Source organism: Lithobates pipiens, unplaced genomic scaffold (assembly GCF_037356315.1).
Source record: "Lithobates pipiens isolate NorthernLeopardFrog02 unplaced genomic scaffold, aLitPip1_a1.2 Scaffold_19, whole genome shotgun sequence".
In the NCBI taxonomy this organism is placed as follows: Eukaryota; Metazoa; Chordata; class Amphibia; order Anura; family Ranidae; genus Lithobates; species Lithobates pipiens.
In genome coordinates, this window is record NW_027507764.1 from 282140906 (window position 1) to 282156016 (window position 15111).

Below are 15111 nucleotides of genomic sequence, written 5' to 3' on the forward strand. Positions count from 1 at the left end.
AATTTTGTGCAGCGACTGTTCTAAACACAGGAAACACGTGGCACACCACAGGCACGATATTTAAAGGAATATTTCACTTTTTTTTTCACTTTAATCATCATTAAAATCAGTGCTCCCGCCAAATAGGCCATTTTTAAAAACATTTTAGGCATTGACCCATGTCCTCTGGGGCAGAAGCCAGGTCCCCAAATCCTTTTTAGGACAGTATCTTGCATATTAGCCATTAAAATTAGCACTTTTTATTTAGAACGTTCGAGTCCCATAGACTTCAATAGGGTTCTAAAGTTCGTACGAATTTTCGGTCCGTTCGAAAGTTCTGGTGCGATCCGAACCGGGGGGTATTCGGCTCATCCCTAGAGAATGATTATTTGACTATAGTTTGGATAAATACATTCAAACAATTTCCAGTGGAAATAGTACTCTTTTGTTAGTCAAAAGAAAATATAAGCGTCTTTCATTTAAACTGTTTGGCCTCTGCCATCAGACCAGGCATAAAGGAAGACCTGGGGCTACAAGTCTTCAAAACAGAATACAAGACCTCCTTATGAAAAGGCATCTCCCCTCACCAAGGTGGGGGGGAGGACTTCTGATGTACTCAGAAGTCTGGCAAAGGGAGATTCAGGACAAATGGACTCTCTCCGCAGTGTCTCTAGGATACAAGCTGGAGCTTTGAGAGTTTCCACCTCTCGTTTTCTGAGATCAAACGTTCCCAAGGATCCAGGGAAAAGGCAATCCCTGTTGCAAGCATTAGACCGATTATTGACTCAAGGGGTGATCAGACAGATTCCCAAAAAAGAGCAAGGTTTGAGGTTTTACTCAAACCTAATTACGGTGCCCCATTTGGCATGTCCCATGCCAAATGGGGATATCAGACCAAGTCTAGATCTACGTAATCTAAATCGGTTCCTGAAAATCTGCTCCATTTGCATGGAGTCAATCAAGTCAGTCGTTTCCATCCTGCAAGGAGAAAAACTTCTAGTGTCCATCGACATCAGAGATACATAGCTGCTTGTCCATATATTTCCTCCTCACCAGAGGTTTCTGCGGTTCAAAGTAGAACAGAAGCATTTTCAGTAATAGCCTTGCCCTTCGGGCTTGCTACAGCGCCTTGGGTATTCACCAAGGTATTAGCCCCACCTCTAGTCAGGTTAAGGGCACAGGGCATAACTGTCTTGGCTTACTTAGACGATCTATTGTTAATAGACCAGTCAGTGGCTTGCTTGAAGCAAGGTGTAGCCATCACAAGCAGTTACCTGGAAGATTTGGGTTGGATTCTCAACCTAAAGAAATCCTCCTTAAAGCCACTAAGAAGGCTGGAGTATCTGGGCCTGATCATACACAGCCCAGAAAAGGGGTGTTCTTGCCTCCCGCAAGGATCAGCTCCATACAGGAGCTGGTGAGGATGATCAGGTCGAAGAGAAATCCTTCAATTCGCCTTTGCATGAGGTTGTTAGGAAGATGATAGCTTCATTCAAAGCAGTTCCCTATGCTCAATTCCATTCGAAACTGAAAGCAGTATTGTCTGCTTGGAAAAAAACAATTCAAGCTTTGGACTTGCCAATGTGGCTGTCCCCATAAGTGTCCCAAAGCCTCAGAACCTGCTGAAGGGAAAGTCCTTCAGATCAATTATCTGGAAGGTAGTAACGACAGATGCCAGCCTTTCAGGCTGGGGAGTAGGAGCCTTGCCCATCGACATCCTAGAGATTTCCGGCAGTGTATCTGGCTCTAGAAACTTGGACCTCCAGGTTAAAGAATTGGCCTGCCAGGATCCAGTCCAACAATGCCACGGCTGTGGCATATATCAATCACAAGGGGTCACCAAGAGTCTCTCAGCTCAGAGAGAGGTGAACCAGATTCTAACTTGGACAGAAGAGAATGTCCCATGCCTATCGGCAGTTTTCATTCTGGGACTAGAGAATTGGCAGGTGGACTATCTAAGTCGCCGGCAGTTATTCCCAGGAGAATGGTCTCTTCACCCCAAGGTGTTTCAGGCTGTTTGCCAAAGATTGGGGACTCCGGACGTAGACCTAGCGTCCAGATTCAACACTAAGCTAGTCAACTTTGCATCTAGGATAGGGGACCCACTCGCATGCGGAACAGATGCGTTGGCGACCCCGTGGGATCAGTTTTTACTGATCTATGTACTTTTCCCCGATGCAGTTGCTACCTCAAGTTCTTTGCAGGATCAAGCTGGAAAGAAAATCGGTAATACTGGTGTGCTACCATGGCCCAGAAGGACATGGTACGCAGAGATTGTAAGGATGGCAGTGGAAGGTCCAGGGCTCTCCCCACTAAGGCCAGACCTGCTATCTCAGGGGCCGATATTCCATCCTACTTTAACAAACGCTAAATTTAACGGCTTGGCTATTGAGACCCACATTCTGAATAAACGTGGGCTTTCCAGGTCAGTTATCTCTACTTTGATTAATGCTAGGAAGCCAGCTTCTAGAGCTATATATTATAGAGCCTGGAAAGCTTATGTTTCCTGGTGTGAGTCCAAGGGTTGGTACCCTTGGCGATATATCATAGGCAGAATTCTTACCTTTCTACAATTAAGCGTAGAGATGAAGTTGGCCCTGAGTACTATTAAGGGCCAAGTCTCAGCCTTATCAATTTTTTATTTCAAAGACTGCTTGCTATGCATTCTTTAGTCCAGGGTTTCATGCAAGGAGTGCTGCGGATTAATCCGCCAGTTAAATCACTCTTAAGCCCTTGGGACTTACATTTAGTTTTGTCAGTGGTACAAAAACAGCCATTCGAATCGTTGCAGCATGTTCCCTTAGTCCTTCTGACTAGGAAGCTGATATTTTCGTTTTCTATATCCTCAGCAAGGAGGATTTCAGAATTGGCTGCTCTCTTTCTTGTAAGGAGTCATATTTGATTATTCATGAGGACAGAGTGGTGCTACGCCCTTGTCCAGGTTTTTGCTAAAAGTGGTTTCAGGCTTTCATCTGAATGAAGATATTGTCCTGCCAGGGTTTTTCCCAAGACCTTGTTCCAGGGAAGAAAGGTCACTACATTGTCTTGATGTAGTGAGAGCAGTGAAAATGTATTTAACCACTACAATACAGGGCACTTTCACCCCCTTCCTTCCCAGCCCAATTTTCAGCTTTCAGCGCTCTAGCGCTTTCAGTGACAATTGCGCGGTCATGCTACACTGTACCCAAATGAAATTGTTATCATTTTGTTCGCACAAATAGAGCTTTATTTTGGTGTTATTTATTCACGACTCCGTTTTTTTTTTTTTGCGATATAAGCGCAAAAATAGCGGAAATTTGGAAAAAAAACAATATTTTCTTTTTTCTATTTGAAAAGAAATCCAATAAAATCAAATTTTGTCATAAATTTAAGCCAAAATGTATTCTTCTACATGTTTTTGGTAAAAAAAATTCCGTTAAGTGTATAATAATTGGTTTGTGTGATCACGGACATATGTACGCAAATGATCATGTACATATGTGTGCAGGTGATCACGTACATATGTGTGCAGATAATCATTGGGACATGTGATTTTAGTGGGACATATGTGGGGGACATGTTTTTATTATTAGGGACATGTGTTTTTATTATTTGGGGACATGTATGTTTTGGGGACATGTGTGTTTTGGGGACATGTGTGGGGACTGTGTTTTTACTGTGTGGTGTGTTGTGTGTTTACACTACACTGATGATCAGTGAGTAAAAAGCTGTAAAAAGCAGCCCATACTCACTGATCATCAGCCGGCTGCAGCGTTCTGCTCTCCTCTCCTCAGCAGTGACTTCCGTGTGAGGAGAGGAGAGCCGATTGCCTAGCAACCGGCTGTTTGTTTACATCACATGACGGCCGTGATTGGACACGGCCGTCATGTGATCAGGAGGGCCAATCACAGAGCCCTCCTGCCGATCTGAGATGTGCCGTGTCCGGGTGACACGAGCACAACGGGATCGCGCCGCTGCGCGGGCACGCGCGCGCGCGCGATCCTGCTACTCCTGAAGGACGTTCCTGAACGTCCTATCAGGAGTAGACGGCTCCCACCCGGCCGTGGTTAAGAAAACTGCTCCGATCCGTAAGACTGATGTCTTATTTCTTCTGCCAGAGGGTCCTAAGAAGGGACAGGCAGCGTCAAAATCCACTGTTGCTAAGTGCATTTGGCAAGTTTTATAATTCAAACTTATGATTCAAAGGAAAAGATTCCCCCCCTTTTCAAGTTAAGGCACACTCTACCAGAGCAGTTGGTGCTTCTTGGGCAGTGCGTCACCAGGCCTCCAGGTCTCAAATCTGCAAGGCCACGACTTGGCCTTCAGTACATACATTTGCAAAATTTTATCAAGCGCATGTAAGATGGAATGAGGATATCGCCTTCGGGTGCAGTGTGCTGCAGGCAGCAGTATAAGTCCTCAGGTCTGGGGGTTACCCTACGGGTTGTGTCTCCCTCCCCTCAAGTAGCATTGCTATGGGACATCCCACCAAGTAATTACTTGAGACGCTGTATCCTATGATGTACGTTAAAGAAAATAGGATTTTTAAAACCGCTTACCTGTACAATCCTTTTCTTGAAGTACATCAAAGGACACAGAGCTTCCGTCCCTCTGTTTTATGAGGTGAGAGTATATTACTTATATTGCTTGGCTACAAAAACTGAGTGCTCCTGGATGGAGGCGGGGTTATATAGGGGAGTCAACTTCCTGTATTGGTTATACCAGTGTCAACACCTGAAGGTAGGCCTATAAGTACTCAGGTCTGAGGGTTACCCTACGGGTTGTGTCTCCCTCCCCTCAAGTAGCATTGCTATGGGACATCCCACCAAGTAATTACTTGAGACTCTGTGTCCTATGATGTACTCCAAGAAAAGGATTTTACAGGTAAGATGTTTTAAAAATCCTAGTTTTTTTTTTTTTTACTAGTAATGGCGGCGATCTGTGATATTTTTTTATTTTATTTTTTTGCTAGTAATGGCGGCGATCTGTGATATTTATCTTCTTTTTTTTTTTTAAACTGATAAGAACAGATACTACACTTAATCTTAGCCAAAAGGCAGAGAAGCAATCTGTGATATTTATCGTGACTGCGACGTTATGGAGGACACATCGGACACTTTTGACACATTTTTGGGACCATTGGCATTTATACAATGATCAGTGCTATAAAAATGCACTGTTTACTGTAAAAAATTCACTGGCAAGGAAGGGGTTAACACTAGGGGAGATCAAGGGGTTAATTGTGTTCCCTAGTGTGTGTTCTAACTGAAAGGGGGGAGGGGACTGTGTAGTTGAGATGACAGATCACTGTTCATACTCTGAATGAACAGACGATCTGTCTCTTCTCCCCTCAGAGAACTGGAAGCCATCTGTTGCAATGTGCTCTACTTCACTTGAAGATAGAGTGACGGTTACCTGCTTTTGACTAGACCAATTTCTGGTTCCTTCCCCATACTGGAAGATTAATCCACTTGTGAATTTGCGGTCTGTGCAGTCCCCGGCCCAATTAGCTTCCAGATATCCAACCAGATTTGTATTTGATGTTGCTGGTAACCATAACTGCATCTGAATTGCTCCTTTTTAACATTCTGCATCACTCTCTTTACTGCGTTCCAGTCACACTGACTGACAGCTGAGACTTCCCTGCATAGTTTGCCCATTGCTGCCCATTGCTGCGGCTATGTTTGTTTTTTTATCACAGTGGCAACAGCTTACCGATTGCTCTGCGATAAATGTCATTGGTAGCAAGTTTTCTGCTTCATTGCTCTTTTAATAGCCTGGTTCTATGGGAGTTTTCACTTCCTTTGCATCTTCCATATGGAATTGTTCCAAGATTTCAGAGATTTTCTGAGATTGGTTAAGAAGATTACTTGCATCTTCTTCTCTCTATTTGGATTCCCAGATAGTAGCTCATGTTCCCTAGCTGTTTGATTTCAATTTTTTTTTTCAGCTTGTGAACTATCTAATTGTAATGCCCTTCTTGTTCAAAACAGGTTATAATGTCTTTGTCATAGATCTGTTGTCTTTATTCCTGCAGTAGAGACAGGTGTCTGCTTTACTTTTTAAGAATCCATCTCTAGTGAGTACTTTATTCACTTTGTCATTCCACATCCTTGCAGATTGCTTAAGACCGTAGATGCTCTTCGGATGTTTACACACAAGGTTATCTCTTTGCTCAAACCCTGGTGGTTGCGCCTAAATGTCTCCAAAGAGGAAAGCAGTTTTAGCATCTAGGTGTTTCACTTGCATGCCCTTTCTGGCTGCAAGCTAAGAAGCGCTCTGATGGTGGAGTGTTTTACGACAGCAACAAATGTTTTATTGTAATCTTCTTCACCAAATTGCTGGGATTAACCCTTGGCAAATAGTCTGGCTTTGTATTTGTGAACAGGGGCAGACTGACAACTCATGGGGCCCCCGGGCAATAGGAGATTATGGGGCCCCCAGACAATCAGAGATTATGGGGCCACACAGTATACACAAACACACACAGTATACAATCACACAGTATACACAGACATGTTTCTATTGGCTGAGAAGGTACTGGAGAGGTGGGGCATCTATGATCTCTGGATTTTTAGACCAAAAGGATGTCGGTAAGGGACATTTCAGAGACCGATGTAAAAAACCCCCCACATTTTTACATACTGTCCCTGGTTTTACTGAGGCTGGCAACCCTGATGGGGCCCCCTAGTTGCATGGGGCCCTCGGGCAGTGCCCAATGGTCAGTCCGCCCCTGTTTGTGAATATTCCCTTCTGCGTCTGACTTTATTTTGAAAGTCCACTTACTTCCTATAGTTTTGCAGTTAGGTGGGAGCTCTGTGAGTGTCCATGTTTTATTTTCCTGAAGTGACTTTATGCTGCCTTTCTGCATTTATTGGCTTCACGTTTTGGTAGTTTTTCTATGTCTTCCCAGGATGTTGGTTCAAGTATGGTGTTTGTTTTGACAGTGTATGAAAGCTTGGTATCTCCTTTTGTAGTCCAAGTGGCTCTTTTGACTTCAGCTAGTTCAGCAGGATCTGGGGGGAACATGCTTTAGTCCAGTGATTCTCAACTAGGGTTCCATGGAGCCCTAGGGTTCCTCCAGAGGTTGATAGGGGTTCCTTCAGCTTTGGGCAATTTCTGCCTCTCAGGTAAGTTACCACTCACACCATTGATGTTTTTAGCTACCTGTAAGGAGGTAACTCTTCCCAATGACCACAAGTGTAAGGACCATTCAAGGATCCACTGACCATCACACTAATGTATCATGAGTTGTAGATTTCTAATTCTTAGAAGGGGGTTCCCCCGAGACCAGAGAGCTATTTCAAGGGTTCCTCTGTGTTGAAAAGGTTGAGAGAGGCTGATTTTAGGCACTGTGAGTTGCACCTTTTTGTTCTGACTCCTGCACAGGTTCGCTTTGGTTGACCCTTTTTTCTTCTGGTTTGCAGCTTTCAGGGATCTGTGTTTATGGACATGGGCTCTCATCAAATTGAACACTATGACTTTTTGTAACTTTGTCGGTCTTTGGGTGTAGGATTATGTAACTCTTAGTTTTCTCCATGACCATGAGCTTTTATCAGAACTGTTCAGCAGACACTGCTGAACAAAACCTTAGAACTGATCAGTGGATGACAATCCACTGATCAGAACTATAACTCCAAAAGAGTGCTCCCCCCCTACACTAACCCTCCCACACCAATCTTGCTCCCCTGCAGCTTGCAGATTTCCTCCTCTGCCCTCCCAATGGCTTATATGGTGCAGAGGAGGAACAAATGGGGGGGAAAATGTATAACCCCAGCATAGTAGCCCGCATTCCCGATCTCCGGAACACCCCCCTACACTGCAGCTGGCCAGCTTTCCCTCCCGGCTTCCTGTCTGCTTGAATGCTGCAGGGGAGGCACAAATGGGGGGGGGGGGGAGTAGGCATCTACATACTCTGACCCCCTCTGCAGTGCCCCGCATTCCCGGGATCCCTCTCTGCACTGCATCCAGCCAACTAGCTTTCATTCCCCGCTTTTTGCTGGCCGCTGCTCAGGAGGGATCCTGGATCATTGGCCGTCAAGATGGAGAGCGGTGTTTACCAGCCCTCTTCTTTTCCTAGGTGAACATAGTGCGTGTTTGGTACCAAACGTTCCTATGTTCAGCTGTCACTGTGGCATAGTAAGCCGTGTTCATAATGCTACTGTTTATGAATGAATGAGAGCTGTTATTCAGAGGCTTCCATCCATTCATAAGTATGAGCCTGCAGAAAAAGGGACTGAACTCAGTCCCTTTTCTCTATCTAAAAAAAAGAGACATTTGAGGTCTGTTTAGACCCCTAATGTCTCTCCAAAGGTGTGTAAATTTAGACCTGAAGCCTGAGGCCACTAACAGGCAGTGAGGAAGCGATGCGTCCTCACCACCTGTTTTAACCCCACTTTTGCACACAGTTGCAGGGCATTTGTGGCGCTTCCCCATTAATTCGAATGTATAGCATTAGGCAGGTGGCATCGCTACAAGTCATATCAGTTTTGCCATGGACACAAAGTATTGCAGCTTTGTACACCCCCACCCCCAGGTACCTATTGCAGCTTGAGGGGTGTGGTTGGTGGGTGGCAGAAATGCAGCTCAGTGCACTTTTGCTACCCCCCAATCATAAGTCTAAACAGGTCTTGTTCACACAGGGCATACTACTACAGGGCCCTGTTTTAACAGGTGTTCCGTGCATCCCCATGTAGGCAGTCCCATTGATGTCAATTGGGACACAGCATCTGCATGGAAATGAACAGTTATTCCATGCATTCTTGTGCAGGCAGTCCCATTCATGGCAATTGATATGCAGCAGCTGAAAGGACACATCCAGTGCTCTCAACTTGACATCCGTATGGGTGTATGTCCTTGCACTCACGCTATCTGCGCTTGGGTCCATGCACCTAAACCCAGATGTGTCCCAGTTGACCTGCATAGGACTGCCTGCACAGGGATGCACAGAATACCTGTGTATCCCCATGCAGGTAAACACAGCCCTCCATGGGCATACGGTTTAGCACATCCCACTGAACGAGGTCTTAGTAGGAATTTAGCAGGAATTACATAAGTTATATTGTGTTTGTGTGCAAATGAGGATTTTAGTGAGGTTTTTTTGTCAAAATAGTGATTTGATAAAAATTTGCCCAATAATTGCGTGGCCTTAAAAATCAGTAGCACCTTTTTTTTTTCTACTGGTCATGTACTTTCAGAAAATATATGGTTTGGTGGGTATTTTACAAACGCTGAAAGTGAAATATTAAAACCTCCAGATTTTTTTGAGAAATTTTTGAGATTTTCACAATTTTGCAAAAAGGCACGATTTTAAATTTACAAATATTAACTCCGTACAGGTTAAGCTTTTATACTTAGTATGGTTTAGCAGGACTTTTGTAATGTTAGCTGTGTTTTTATCTGCTAATAAAGGTTTTAGTATATTTTTAGTGAAAATATTGTTTTGATAAACATTTGCGCAAATACCGCAGGGCCTAAAAAATCAGTAGCACCTTCTTTTTATTTGAGGTCTTATGCTTTCAGAAAATATATGGTTTTGGGGGGGGGGGTCTTTCACGAATTCTGAAAGCTGTAAGGGAAAAATGAAAACCTTCAGATTTTTTGAGAAATTTGGATATTTCGATTTTTGCGTATATTTTATTTTCACCATTTTGCAAAAAGGCACAATGTAAAAATTACATATTTGTTATTAACTCCATACAGGTTAAACTTTTATATTTAGTAGGGATTTAGCAGTAATTTTGTAAAATTCGGTGTGTTTATCTGATAATAATAGTTTTAGTGTATTTTTATATATATATATATATATATATATATATATATATATATATAATTTTTTTTTGTATTTTTTTTTTTTTTTCTTTTTTGATAAACATTTGCGCATATATTGCAGGGCCTTTAAAAACAGCCCATTCTTTTTATTCTACAGGTCATGTGCTTTCAGAAAATATATGGTTTAGGGGGGTCTTTACAAATTCTTAAAGCTGTAAGGAAAAAATTTAAACTTTTGATTTTTAGAGAAATTGAAATATTTACACTTTTGCGTCAGTTCGATTTTCATGCAAAGCTGAACCTGTCAGCTTTGCATTGGGCGTGGACGCTAACAGATCCACATCTGACCTGCCCCATTGTCGATAAACATCTTTGAACACCTCCAGGTAGAGGGACCACTCCTCTGTCAACAACTGCTATTGACTGAGAAAATTGGTCGTTACTCTGCATCAGTTCATTTGGCCTATTCTTGCTGCGCAAGTAATGTCCTGGCACTGGTCAATTTTATATGGTTGCATCTGTGAAGTCTATACTACACCCCTGCATTTTGGCCTATTCCTCCAGCTGACAAACTGTCCTGCCACTGGTAAATATTTATGCAACTGTATCAACCAACATTTAAGTTTAATTTTGATGGATTTGTATTACTAATGCACTATTGCACTTGTTTCTGTTGATAGGTTCTCGAATCTGGAGTGGCAACCAATACAAATGAAATTTATGAGACTTCAACACAGGTAACTTCACAAGTCCACTTAAGAACTCATTCACGTGTTTTGATTATGAAGAACTAAGCAATGCTCATATTACAGTCCTATAGCATTTATGATGTGTTTTTGTTGTGTCCGCTTTATAAAAGCATTGAAAAAGCTTCAAGAATGCTTGATAAATGGCTAATAATATGTAATATGATAATGTAAGGGCTCATTCATATGTGGGTTGATTATTAACAACAAAGCAATGCTCCTATAACAAGCATTTATGATGTGCTTTACATGTTTTCCTTGTTTATGTACTTTGAGATCTAGTTAGGTTGTGGTGTGATAGCAGGCATTTTTGTGAATTCTCTGCAAGATGGATTCATATACTTCTCTTTGACGCTTGGCCCAGCTGAGCTCCGCTGTAACAAATAGCTTTGCCACTGGCAATAATGCTCAAAACATGCTGCAATAGAGCATAAATCTGAACTATAAACCAGGTATGCCCAGGTATGAAAGGACACAGTGCCAACAGATATATACCATGGTGGCTTAGATTACAACAATCCAAAGGGAGTCACAACCCTACTATGAGCCTATCGTGCAACCTCCATCCCTGTTAGAAAAAAAGTTTGGGACTTTAAATGAGGTATGCATGAGAGAACTCCTGCTCTATTGTATCATGTTTTGTGGTGTGCATCGAGGGACTCCAGGGCTGCCTTTTGCCTGCATTTCTGGGAGCTGCGATGCTCTCAGTTGACTTTCCCATTCCCCCATTGGTCACTTAGTCTGGGTGCAGGGATGTGGGCGGTCATTTCCTTAGCGCATCGGCACCACGCACTCGCCCCATACAACTGATGCCTGATGACGTTGCAGAGCAAGAAGAGAAAAGACAGTGGGAGAGGGAAGGGGGGGTAATGTGGACCAGCACGGTCTGAACGAGGTGAGATAAGGGGCACCATGGAACTCACAGATAAGTCTTATATTCATCAGAAAACCTGAAAAGGTTCCAGGGCATTCAACGGGTGTAGTGTTCCTCCTCCCTATCCCCCATGGTTGCCGTCAGCTGTTCCATACGATAGATGTCACTGATCCTCGCGAACCATTGTGTTACTGCCGGTGAGGACTGTTGCTTCCACATACTAGGTATGCATGCCCTGGCCGCATTCAAAAGGTGTTTCAATCGAGATTTACGGTATCTTTTACCAGACACAGGAGTTAGATTTAGGAAAATCACAGCTGGGTTATCCAGAAGGTCTACCGTGGTGAGGTTATGAGTGATCTTAAGGACTTGACTCCAGAACTGGGTTAACTGCGGGCATTCCCAAAAGATATGAATCAACGTACCTGCTTGCGTACCACACCGCCAGCACATGGGGCTGTGTCCCGGAAATATGGCAGCTAGGACCTGTACCAGCGGGTCAAAATTTTGTAAGTGATTTCTTGATACTTGCTACACAAGGAAGACTTGTGAGCAAAAGAAAGTGCACGGTTCTTTTGGTCTGTAGAAAATTTAACACTGAGGTCTCGCTCCCACTTTCTAATGAAAGGCGGGTCCCCCTGTGAGGAATGGTCCAAGAGGATGCCATACGATTGTGATGGTGATCTGCGGATCGGTCCCTCTCCCACGCACATCTCCTCGAATGGGGTTAAAGATCTGCGGAAGCAGTCACTGTGTGGTAATGATTTGAGGAAGTGGGAAAGTTGGGCTAGTTTCCACCTGCCTAACGCGGTGTTCCCTAGCGTCCCATATAAAACCGAGGGATCCCTCCAGTCTCCTGTTCCCAAAAAGTGGGAGGCCCGAGCTAGGTCCCTGTCCTGTTGGAGTCGGAAGGATTTGTCGAATGTGCCTGGAACAAAGTGAGGGTGTCCCACTATGGGGGTCAAGGGTGAGGGAAATCCAGGCACTCCTGCCAGTTTGAAATACCTATCCAGTTCACGTAACGTGGACTCAATAAGGGGATGTACCCGAGCCATCTCGGTCAGGCTAGTCCCACTCCAAGGCAATCCTTCAATAGGGAACGAGATCGATTCACGCTCCATACGGACCCAGAGTTTATCCGCCACGTGTCTGCACCAGTCTACCGTCCTACTCATGTGAACCACCATATAGTATAATGCAGGGTCCGGGAGCCCTAACCCCCCCCCCCCCCGTGCTTCGATCGTTGGAGCAATGTTCGGCAAAGTCTCGGCGGTCTATTCCACCACACGTACTTAATAAACATTGAGCGCAGCTCTCTAAAAAAAGATTGGGGGATCTTTATAGGTAGGGTTTTCAAAAGGTATAATAACCTTGGCATTACGTTCATTTTGAGTACGTTACACCTACCAAACCAGGAGGTTGCCAAATTTGACCACCTTTCCAGGTCCGCGGTGAACGTCTTTAAAAGGGGTTGAAAATTCAGCCGAAAAATAAGGTTTGGGTCCAGGGGGATCTTGGTGCCCAAATATTGGATCGCTTGGGTCGCCCAGCGGAAGGGGAAATTTTTGCTTGTATGGGCCTGGGTATTGGAGGCTAAGAAGACGTTAAGTGCCTCCGATTTCTGTAAATGAATCTTGAAATCTGAAAGCTTTTCGTATCGTCTTATTTCCAATAAGAGTACCGGTAGAGAGGTGTGAGGTTCAGGAATATAAAACAACAGGTCGTCTGCAAAGGCAGCAACCTTGTGGTGGTATGACAACATTTCTAGCCCCTTGATATTGGCGTTAAGTCTAATGTGTTGAAGGAGGGGCTCAAGGGAAAGAACGAATAGAAGGGGAGACAGCGGGCACCCCTGCCTTGTACCATTACTGATTGTAAAGCGAGCAGAGGTGGCTCCGTTAACTCTAACTACCGCTGAAGGGGACAAGTAGAGGGCCGCTATCCAGGAAATCATAGGGGGCGGCAGACCTAGGTGTCTCAGGGTGGCCAGGAGAAAAGGCCAGCTCACCCTGTCAAACGCCTTTTCGGCATCCACAGATAAAAACATAATCGGGACTTTAAGGCGCTTGGCGCTGGCTATTATGTCAATAGTCCTCGTTGTGCTGTCTCTGGCTTCTCTACCGCGGATGAAGCCCACTTGATCTAGGGGTACCAGTCGCTGAAGAACAGGTGCAAGCCTCTCCGCCAGTATTTTTGTAAACAGCTTGAGGTCGCAATTCAGTAATGAGATGGGCCTGTAACTCGAGCAGAGCAGCGGGTCCTTCTCCGGTTTAGGTATGACCGAAATACTGGCCTGAAGAAGGTCCGGCGGGACATTCTGGCCTTCCAGTATGGCATTGAAGGCAGCGATAAACAGCGTGGCTAGCAGGGATTGGAATGCTTTATAGTGTGGGACGGTAAACCCATCCGGGCCAGGCGCCTTGCACTTGGGTGAGCCTGCCAAGGCACCCGAGAATTCCTCAAGGGAGATCGGTTGTGAAAGTGTCTCCACTTCTTCCTCCGTAAGGGAGGGTAGGCTCGCTGACGCAAGGTAAGATTCAATGGCTTCAGAGTGGGCTTGGGGGCGGTCTCCCGATGGCTGAGGGTGCTGATTGTACAGGTCCTCATAGAAGGAACGGAAGTTCTCTGCGATACCCTTTGAATCATGGATTTTGAATCCCGTAGCAGAAGAGATGGCCGGGATATAAGACGCATTACGCTGTGCCCATAGAGCGTTTGCTAGAGACCTACTACACTTGTCTCCGAATTCATAATACGCTCTACGAGTCCACAAGAGTTGGTTTTAGCTTGAAAGAGGGAGTATTCCCTAATTTTTTCTCTAAGTTCCCCTACCTCTGCCTCTAGGGTGCTGTTGGGGTGGGACTTGTGTCGTTGCACGCACACATGTAACTTGGAGATAAGCTCCAAGAGGGCCTTTGACCTGGCTGCTTTGAGTCTATGTCCGTGTTCAATAAAAATACCCCTTACGTAGCATTTGTGGGCAGCCCATACTGTGAGGGGATTGGGGACCGTGTCGTTATTATTCTCAAAGAAGCGCTCTATTTCCCGGGTTATATCCGCGTGTATCTCCGGTTCCTTCAGGAGGGACTCATTGAGCCTCCAATAGGTCGACCGCCGCGGCTCAGGTAGCAGATTCAGCACCATAGAAATCGGGCATGATCCGACAAGGCTATATGACCTATCCGAGCATCAGAGACTAGAGGTATCATACCGTGGGCGACCAGAAACATGTCTAGTCTTGAGTACGACCCATGGACTGCGGAGAAGAACGTGTAATCCCTCTCGTGTGGATGTAGGGTGCGCCAAATGTCTATCAATCGGTGGGAGTGAAGCAGCTCTCTAATTTGAGTGCGTGTTCTCGCAGACAGGGCGGAGGCCCCCGTTGACAAATCCTTGTGGGGATCAATGGTGAGGTTAAAGTCCCCACCCACAATCAAGGTTCCTTCTGTGAAAGAGGCCAGGGCATCCAGGCAAGCGTCCAGGGCCAGGAGCTGATCTACATTCGGCATGTATAGGTTCGCAAGGGTAAAAGTTTTTGAGTGGAGTGTACCTTTAACAAAGAGGTACCTCCCTTCACTATCAGTCTGGAGGTCTATTAGCCTCCACGGAACGGTTTTAGCAAGGAGGATACACGTGCCCTTCGACTTAGAGGTAGATGAAGTACTATGGTATGCCAGGGGGAAGTGTTTGCTGTAAAGTTTTGGGATCTGGTCTGACCGGAAGTGGGTCTCCTGAATGAATGAATGAAATACTTGTATAGCG

The 15111-nt window shown here is 44.9% G+C and overlaps 1 protein-coding gene and 1 pseudogene across 7 annotated transcripts in view; one reads left to right on the forward strand and one right to left on the reverse strand.

Annotated features, from left to right (window-relative positions):
• Positions 1 to 15111, forward strand: part of LOC143996726 (uncharacterized) — a 492973-nt gene that overhangs the window by 306303 nt on the left and 171559 nt on the right. For all 7 annotated transcript variants that reach the window (XM_077491975.1, XM_077491976.1, XM_077491970.1 and 4 more), the window contains one exon: positions 10410 to 10466. In XM_077491975.1, coding sequence (XP_077348101.1) covers positions 10410 to 10466 — 57 coding nt within the window. The remainder of the gene's footprint in view (positions 1 to 10409; positions 10467 to 15111) is intronic.
• On the reverse strand, positions 4928 to 5027 carry LOC143999742 (U2 spliceosomal RNA; annotated as a pseudogene).